At 58.3% G+C, this 9,465-nt stretch overlaps 2 protein-coding genes across 2 annotated transcripts in view; one reads left to right on the forward strand and one right to left on the reverse strand.

The window, feature by feature from the left end:
* The first annotated feature begins 448 nt into the window (after window positions 1-448).
* On the forward strand, window positions 449-1,696 carry LOC104287731 (zinc finger protein OZF-like). The gene has a single exon (XM_009886462.1). The coding sequence runs from the start codon at window positions 449-451 to the stop codon at window positions 1,694-1,696; it is 1,248 nt and encodes a 415-aa protein (XP_009884764.1).
* A 3,451-nt stretch (window positions 1,697-5,147) lies between these two features.
* LOC104287732 (zinc finger protein 850-like) overlaps window positions 5,148-9,465 on the reverse strand; it is a 6,227-nt gene continuing 1,909 nt past the window's right edge. The window contains exon 2 of the mRNA XM_009886463.1: window positions 5,148-9,352. Within this exon, the coding sequence (XP_009884765.1) occupies window positions 5,148-9,352 (4,205 nt within the window). The remainder of the gene's footprint in view (window positions 9,353-9,465) is intronic.

Below are 9,465 nucleotides of genomic sequence, written 5' to 3' on the forward strand. Positions count from 1 at the left end.
GGTGGCAGCCGGTGTCGGGGGGAGAGAGGAGCCGGGCGGCCCCCGGCGCAGCCGTGCAGGTGAGGAATTGGGGGGTGGGAGAGGACCCCACCGGCCACGGTCGTCCCGAGGGACCTGGGGAGGTGAGAAACCCCCCCCAGAGGTTCCCCATGGCCAACTGTAGGGTCCTGCACGGGGGTGGGGGCAACCTGGTTTAGCGGGAGGTGTCCCGTGGAACGAGATGGTCTTCAAGGTCCCCTTCCAACCCAAACCGGTCTGTGGTTGGCTTCGATTCACCTCCCCAATGGGTGAGGATGGTCCCGGTGGGGTGGTCCTTTGGAGGTCGTCCCTCCGCCGTCCTCCTCCACCCCGCAGCTCCTCGCCAACGGTGGTGGATGTCCGGGGCGCCGTCCCATCACTCAAAAAAACCCCATAACTCAACCTCCTGTCTAACCCCGCAGGAGACGGGATGCGGCGGGAGGATGAAGGATGTCCTGGTGGAACCAAAGTGGGTGAGACGGTGGTAAAATCCGAAGGGACTCACCATGGGAGAGCTTCTGAGAGCGCCCGGGGCACGGAGGGGTGCCCAGGGGTGGAGGAGAAGGACGGATTCACCCGCGGTGAGTGCGATCAGCAGCTCTTTGCAGGAGAGAGTCTCTACGAATGTTTCCACTGCAAGAAATGCTTCCAGGACAGGTCGGAGCTCATTTGCCACCAGAGGTTGCACCAAGGTGGAAAGACTTTTAAATGCCAAGAGTGCGGAAAGGAGTTTGGGAAGAGCTCGGACCTTAGTTCCCATCAGAAAAGCCACATGGTGGAAAAGCCCTACCAGTGCTCGACGTGCGAGAAGTTCTTCAAGGACCGCTCCACCCTCATCAGGCACGAGCGAGTGCACACGGGCGAGAAGCCCTACAAGTGTCTGGAGTGCGGGAAGAGGTTCACCCGCAGCTCGGACATCATCGTCCACCAGCGGATTCACACGGGGGAGAAACCCTTCGAGTGCTCCGAGTGCGGGAAGAGGTTCAGCCAACGGTCCAACCTCTTCACCCACCAGATCGTCCACACGGGGGAGAAACCCTTCACCTGCCACCAGTGCGGGAAAACCTTTGCCCGCAGATCGGAGCTCACCATCCATCAGCGAACGCACACCGAGGAGAAACCCTACCAGTGCTCCCAGTGTGAAAAATCCTTCCGGGGAAGGTACGGACTCTTCAGGCACGAGCGGTTGCACACGGGGGAGAAACCCTACGAGTGCTCTGAGTGCGGGAAGAGCTTCGGCCAGAGCGGGGACCTCATCACCCACCAGCGCTTCCACACGGGGGAGAAGCCCTACCACTGCTCCCAGTGCGGGAAGTTCTTCTGCAATAAATCCAGCCTCGTCAAACACCAGAAGTGGCACTCGGGGGAGAAGCCCTACAAGTGCCACGAGTGCGGGAAGAGCTTCGGGCAGAGCTCGGACCTCATCGCCCACCAGCGGACCCACACCGGGGAGAAGCCCTACCCCTGTGCCGAGTGCGGGAAGAGGTTCACCAGGAAATCCAGCCTCATCGTCCATCAGCGGGGACACAGAGGACAGAGAACTGGAGAATGTGCAAAATGTGGGAAGGGCTTGGAGGAAGGCTCTGGGAGCGTGGGGATGGGAGACAGCTTGTCCCCGTGCTCCAAGTGTGCAAAGACCCTCGAGGAAGCATCAAGCCTCCTTGACCGGCAGAGGTGATGCAGAGAAGAAGAAACCTCCCAAGTGCCTGGAAGAGGAGAAACAGCTTGGCTTGGCTTGGCCTGGTCTTGCTTGACTTGGTCTTGCTTGACTTGGTCTTGCTTGGCCTGGTCTTGCTTGGCTTGGTCTTGCTTGGCCTGGCTTGGCTTGGTCTTGTTTGGCTTGGTCTTGATTGGCCTGGTCTTTCTTGGCTTGGTCTTGCTTGGCCTGGTTCTTGCTTGGCCTGGTCTTTCTTGGCTTGGCTTGGTCTCGGCAAGACGAGAAGCGAGAGCAGCGTGGAACATCCTCCCGTGTGAGACAACCTTATTTTTTTGTTGCGTGTTGGAGACTACTCAGGGGAAGAAGAAGAGAGTCAAACGCTGCAGTGTGGCTTCACCGGTGATGGAAAAAAGGCCAATTCCTCCTAATTCCTCCCATCATCGCATAGATCGTTGAGTAGCCTTCACTTTGCTCCTCCAGCAGCTTCATCCAAACTCTTCACCCCCTGGTGAGAGCCTTCCCCTCACCCAACTCCTCTTTTTTCCACCATCTCACTGTTATATTTTTTTAAGGGTAGCTGAGACATGGTCCAAGTGTCCGTTGCACGTCCCACCTCGATGTGTTAAACCCTGACTTAAAAAAAGACAACCCCAAAGGAGGTTGGTTGTTCCTAAGGAGATTTTTTATTTTCATATTTGTGCACACGATAAAAATCTAAGGAAATTTTATATTGCTAGAGGAACGTTAGAGGAACGAGCAGTTTTCCTCCAGAAGGTGCAGATGGTTTTAAGGGCTGAGAATGTCAAACCATTTCCACTGTGGACGTTGGGGAGTGGAAGGAGCGTCCGCTTCACCCCATCCGAAGGCAAAGCGTGAGAGTTCGGTGAAGGGCTCCGTGTCCCAAAATTTCTATCAAATTGTTCAATAAATAACCCGTTTCTTTCCTGCGCTGGGTCATCGTTGTTGGGTGGGGTAACCACGCCGCCAGGGGAACATCTAGGGGTGAGATGTTCCTCCAGCAGACCCAGGCTGGTGGCCCCACAGTGGCCTTGGAGGATCTGGGGGGGGTTCGAGCCATGCGCTGACATCCCGGTGATGTTCCCACCCAGCAGCTGGGCACAGCAAGAGGATGGGGTGGACACCACCACCCTGTAGATGCTCCATGATGGCAGGAGGGTCTCCCAGGAGGGATGTCGGGGTCCCACTGAGGCCACATGGGTTGAGAGGGGGGTCACCAACCCCTCTAAAAACCACCCCCCATGACTCCGGGGGTCCACACTGGGAGCAGTTGGGGGGGTGCAACAAGCTGGGATGGGGACCCAGGCATCTGGGGTGGGACGCCCCCACTATTTGCACCCCCTCCAGGGGGTTGGTGGGGGTGTGCGTGTGTGTGTGTTGCAGAGGGGATGGAGACCCCCACACTTCACCAAGTGAAAATTAAAAAAAAAAAATAAATCAATGAATCAAAAATGAATTTGGGGGGGATGTGTGTGTGGAGGTGTCTCCATCCTTGGAGATGTTCAACCCTGGCCTGGCCACAGCTCTGAGCCACGTGACGGTGCCGCCTCTGCCTGGAATATAGAGGGGATGGTGCCATCACCACCAGGAGATGGGAAGATCCCTACTGGGCTTCCCAGAGACTCCCTTTAAGGTCTAAGGTGGCCACTGTGGAAAATAAAAGTAGCCACAAAGCTGCATTTGGCCAAGAAGCAATCGTGAGAGCCTCACTTCTCTATCCAAACCCATAAACCATTCAGAAACCCCGTGTGACGTGACCCTCGCCACCACGAGATGCCATTTTTAACACAACTCCAACCCAACCACGCACGGACCAGCACAGGAGGAACCCACCAACCGTCTTTTTCCTATTCAAACGTCTCTGTGGTACCACAATTACGGCTTAGATGCTCAATTTTTGGCTGTCGGTGACACACTGACTGCCCCGATGGACCATCTAGCGGTGGCTTTGGCACGTTGGGTTGATGGTTGGATTTGATGAGCTTAAAGGTCCATCTTAGACGATTCTTTGATTCTAAATACGTGAGAGATTCGCGCTGGTTTACGGCCAGAAAGTTGTAGGTCGGCGGCGTCAAGGGAGAAGGTGGAAACAACCACCCCAGCGAGCAGAGGCGATTGCCGTGCTGTTTCTGCAGATCTTTGTTGTGGTGGCCACCACGGAGCAGCTGGAGGCCTTTGGAGGAAAGGGGGAGATGAGGAGATGAAAGGGGACGGGAGGGAGGTCCCACAGCACGAAGAGGAGGAAGAGGACACCAAAGAGCCAAACTCTCAGCGAAATACCTGTAGCGCCCCGATGGCTGTGGACCTTCTCTCGTGCTGGGTCCCGGAAGCCCGGTGAGGGACGTGTAGGTCTTCTTCATCCCTGGGAGCCTGTGTGTAGCACGGCAAAGCCAAGCAGACGCTGGTTCTTCTGGAAACCATGGCAGAAACCTGCTGGCCAACGAGACCAGTTTGCCCAGTCGAGGTCAGGCTTCAGTTGGAGTTTCCTGCACCAAGTCTCGTTTTTGGCTCCACTGACCAAATCTGAGCAGCTTCCGCGCTCAACCCCACCTCGGGAAGAAGAGAAACCCACTCTCCGCCCTCAAATAAACCCCCAAACCCTCCCAGCTCCCCCAAAAAGCTGTTGGGAAAGCGTGACTTCCCCCAAAATTGCTTTCCTCCAGGATGCAGAGCTGGAAGGGAGGAGGTCCGGCCCCGGGCCAGGTCCCGGTGACTTGGTTTCACCACGATCGCCCTGGTTTGGGTTACGAACAGTCAGCGCCCATCCCGTGGTCACCAACATCTTTACGAAGCTCTTGGCACATTTTGCCCCTTTTCTTCGCTTTTTAACGGCGGCAACTTCTCCGTCGCAAATAAAAATACAATATATGGCAAAAAAACCCCAAACCAAAACCAAAAAAAACCCAAATAAGGAAAAACCATGATATTCCTCAGGAGCGGAGCGCCTTTTTGTTTTTTTTTTTTAATTGAGGGCGCATCCGTACATGGGGGAGGGGAGGGCGGTGGTGGGGGTGGCGGTGGTGGGAAGAGCGATTTTGAGGGTATTTTTGGGGCGCTGGTGGGTTCCCAGCCTGGAAAGCGTCCAAGGATGGGAGGATGGACGTTGGAGACGGATGATGGAAGAGCCTGAAGCAGCAGATGGTTTGAGTGGGGGGGGGAGCGCGGACCAAACCCTTTGAGCAAACTCAATAATAAGAGGCAATAATTAGAAACAACACAACAACAACAAAAAAGAGTATATTATTTACTATTCGGCCTACTTTAGATCACTTGCGTGGTTTGGGTGGTTCCCCCCCCCCATTTTTGCAGTCTTTAAAACTGAAGAATTTTACCTCGAAGCGCTGATTTATTTTATTTTTTTTTTTTTTTTTTCTCTTTCATGTAATGACATCTCAACTCTCTCCAAAAGTCCTTCCTCGCTCCGGCCACTTACGGAACCGTTTCTCCCCCATTGTCATCTTTGATTTTCGATGGGGTTCGACCCTTCCTTGAAACCCTCCACGCACTGAGGGCACTGGAGACCGTCCTTCCCCGTCCTCGTGCCGAAAGATGCGTTGGGCTGGAAGCTTCTCCCACATTCCCGGCACTGGTGGAGTCCCCCCTTGTGCACCTTCTGATGGACAATGAGGTTGGATCTTCTGCTGAAGCTCTTCCCACAGACCGGGCAGGGGTAGGGCTTCTCCCCCGTGGGGAAACGTTGATGCGCGATGAGGTCCCCGCTCTGGCCGAAGCTCTTCCCGCACTCGCCGCAGGCGTAGGGGTTGACCCCCGTGTGCAGCCTCTCGTGCCTGAAGAGGGTCGACCGCCCGCTGAAGAACTTCTCGCACTCGGAGCAGTGGTAGGGCTTCTCCCCCGTGGGGAAACGTTGATGCGCGATGAGGTCCCCGCTCTGGCCGAAGCTCTTCCCGCAGACCGGGCAGGGGTAGGGCTTCTCCCCCGTGGGGAAACGTTGATGCGCGATGAGGTCCCCGCTCTGGCCGAAGCTCTTCCCGCACTCGCCGCAGGCGTAGGGTTTGACCCCCGTGTGCAGCCTCTCGTGCCTGAAGAGGGTCGACCGCCCCCTGAAGAACTTCTCGCACTCGGAGCAGTGGTAGGGCTTCTCCCCGGTGTGGGTCCGCTGGTGGACGATGAGCTCCGAGCTCTGCCCAAAGCTCTGCCCGCACTCCTGACACTTGTAGGGCTTCTCCCCGGCGTGCAACCGCTGGTGTCGCACCAGGCTGGACCTGTTGCTGAAGAACTTTCTGCACTGGGAGCACTGGTAGGGCTTCTCCCCGGCGTGCAACCGCTGGTGTCGCACCAGGCTGGACCTGTTGCTGAAGAACTTTCTGCACTGGGAGCACTGGTAGGGCTTCTCCCCGGCGTGCAACCGCTGGTGTCGCACCAGGCTGGACCTGTTGCTGAAGAACTTTCTGCACTGGGAGCACTGGTAGGGCTTCTCCCCGGCGTGCAACCGCTGGTGTCGCACCAGGCTGGACCTGTTGCTGAAGAACTTTCTGCACTGGGAGCACTGGTAGGGCTTCTCCCCGGCGTGCAACCGCTGGTGTCGCACCAGGCTGGACCTGTTGCTGAAGAACTTTCTGCACTGGGAGCACTGGTAGGGCTTCTCCCCGGCGTGCAACCGCTGGTGTCGCACCAGGCTGGACCTGTTGCTGAAGAACTTTCTGCACTGGGAGCACTGGTAGGGCTTCTCCCCGGCGTGCAACCGCTGGTGTCGCACCAGGCTGGACCTGTTGCTGAAGAACTTTCTGCACTGGGAGCACTGGTAGGGCTTCTCCCCGGCGTGCAACCGCTGGTGTCGCACCAGGCTGGACCTGTTGCTGAAGAACTTTCTGCACTGGGAGCACTGGTAGGGCTTCTCCCCGGCGTGCAACCGCTGGTGTCGCACCAGGCTGGACCTGTTGCTGAAGAACTTTCTGCACTGGGAGCACTGGTAGGGCTTCTCCCCGGCGTGCAACCGCTGGTGTCGCACCAGGCTGGACCTGTTGCTGAAGAACTTTCTGCACTGGGAGCACTGGTAGGGCTTCTCCCCGGCGTGCAACCGCTGGTGTCGCACCAGGCTGGACCTGTTGCTGAAGAACTTTCTGCACTGGGAGCACTGGTAGGGCTTCTCCCCGGCGTGCAACCGCTGGTGTCGCACCAGGCTGGACCTGTTGCTGAAGAACTTTCTGCACTGGGAGCACTGGTAGGGCTTCTCCCCGGCGTGCAACCGCTGGTGTCGCACCAGGCTGGACCTGTTGCTGAAGAACTTTCTGCACTGGGAGCACTGGTAGGGCTTCTCCCCGGCGTGCAACCGCTGGTGTCGCACCAGGCTGGACCTGTTGCTGAAGAACTTTCTGCACTGGGAGCACTGGTAGGGCTTCTCCCCGGCGTGCAACCGCTGGTGTCGCACCAGGCTGGACCTGTTGCTGAAGAACTTTCTGCACTGGGAGCACTGGTAGGGCTTCTCCCCGGCGTGCAACCGCTGGTGTCGCACCAGGCTGGACCTGTTGCTGAAGAACTTTCTGCACTGGGAGCACTGGTAGGGCTTCTCCCCGGCGTGCAACCGCTGGTGTCGCACCAGGCTGGACCTGTTGCTGAAGAACTTTCTGCACTGGGAGCACTGGTAGGGCTTCTCCCCGGCGTGCAACCGCTGGTGTCGCACCAGGCTGGACCTGTTGCTGAAGAACTTTCTGCACTGGGAGCACTGGTAGGGCTTCTCCCCGGCGTGCAACCGCTGGTGTCGCACCAGGCTGGACCTGTTGCTGAAGAACTTTCTGCACTGGGAGCACTGGTAGGGCTTCTCCCCGGCGTGCAACCGCTGGTGTCGCACCAGGCTGGACCTGTTGCTGAAGAACTTTCTGCACTGGGAGCACTGGTAGGGCTTCTCCCCGGCGTGCAACCGCTGGTGTCGCACCAGGCTGGACCTGTTGCTGAAGAACTTTCTGCACTGGGAGCACTGGTAGGGCTTCTCCCCGGCGTGCAACCGCTGGTGTCGCACCAGGCTGGACCTGTTGCTGAAGAACTTTCTGCACTGGGAGCACTGGTAGGGCTTCTCCCCGGCGTGCAACCGCTGGTGTCGCACCAGGCTGGACCTGTTGCTGAAGAACTTTCTGCACTGGGAGCACTGGTAGGGCTTCTCCCCGGCGTGCAACCGCTGGTGTCGCACCAGGCTGGACCTGTTGCTGAAGAACTTTCTGCACTGGGAGCACTGGTAGGGCTTCTCCCCGGCGTGCAACCGCTGGTGTCGCACCAGGCTGGACCTGTTGCTGAAGAACTTTCTGCACTGGGAGCACTGGTAGGGCTTCTCCCCGGTGTGGGTCCGCTGGTGGGCGATGAGGTCCGAGCTCTGCCCAAAGCTCTTCCCGCACTCCTGACACTTGTAGGGTTTCTCCCCGGCGTGCAACCGCTGGTGTCGCACCAGGCTGGACCTGTTGCTGAAGAACTTTCTGCACTGGGAGCACTGGTAGGGCTTCTCCCCCGTGTGGAAACGTTGATGCGCGATGAGGTCCCCGCTCTGGCCGAAGCTCTCCCCGCACTCGCCGCAGGCGTAGGGTTTGACCCCCGTGTGCAGCCTCTCGTGCCTGAAGAGGGTCGACCGCCCCCTGAAGAACTTCTCGCACTCGGAGCAGTGGTAGGGCTTCTCCCCGGTGTGGGTCCGCTGGTGGACGATGAGCTCCGAGCTCTGCCCAAAGTGTTTCCCGCACTCTTCGCACTTGTAGGGCTTCTCCCCCGTGTGCATCCTCTGGTGTCGGAAAAGGTTTGACCGGTGGCTGAAGCTCTTCCCGCACTCGGGACACTGGAAGGGTTTCTCCCCCGTGTGCGTCCGCTGGTGGACGATGATGTCCGAGCTGCGGGTGAACCTCTTCCCGCACTCGTGGCACTTGTAGGGCTTCTCCCCGGTGTGCACCGTCTCGTGCCTGATGAGGGTGGAGCGGTCCTTGAAGCACTTCTCGCAGGTGGAGCACTGGTAGAGCTTCTCCTCCACGTGGATCCTCTGGTGGAGGTTGAGGTCCGAGCTCTTCCCAAACTCCTCCCCGCACTCGTAGCACTTGTAGCGACGCTCTCCCGTGTGCCGCCGCCGGTGCTGGAGCCACTTGGATTTGTCCCCGAAGCACTTCCCGCACTGGGGACACTGGCAGAGCTGTTCTTCTAGGTGGACCTTCTCATGGAGGAGAAGTCTCGACCGGTGAAGGAAGCTTTTCCCGCACTGTTGGCACCGGAAAGGTTTTTCTCCCAGGTGGATCCTCTTGTGCCTCACCAGCAGGGACCTGTCTGGGAAGCACTTCTGGCACTTGGGGCACTGGTAGAGCTTTTCTCCCGCGTGCGTCTTCTGGTGGACCATCAGGTTGGAGCTCTGCCGGAAGCTCTTCCCGCACTCGCGGCACTCGTACGGTTTCTCCCCCGTGTGGATGCGGCGGTGGACGAGGAGGTTGGAGCTTTGGCCGAAGCTTCTCCCGCACTCGTCGCACGTGTACTTCTTCTCCCCGTTGGCGGAGCGGCGGCGGGACCCCGATTCTTTGGGGACCTTTTGGGTTCCTCCACGAGGGATGAGTTTATCCCCTTCCGGCCCCGTCTCGCTCTCGGGAGATGCCCCCCGCCGGGGGCTCCCCAAAACTTCGTGGTCCCCACCTCGCTCAGGGCTTTCTCCTTCTTCCTTCCTTCTCCCGGCGGCGCATCCCGCTGCGGGTGGGAAAATGGGAGAAACGGCTCATTTCTGGGGGGAAATGGCTCATTTTTTGGGGGGAAACGGCTCATTTCTGGGGGGAAATGGCTCATTTTTAGGGGGAAATGGC

Source organism: Charadrius vociferus, unplaced genomic scaffold (genome assembly GCF_000708025.1).
Source record: "Charadrius vociferus isolate BGI_N301 unplaced genomic scaffold, ASM70802v2 scaffold746, whole genome shotgun sequence".
Lineage (NCBI taxonomy): Eukaryota > Metazoa > Chordata > Aves > Charadriiformes > Charadriidae > Charadrius > Charadrius vociferus.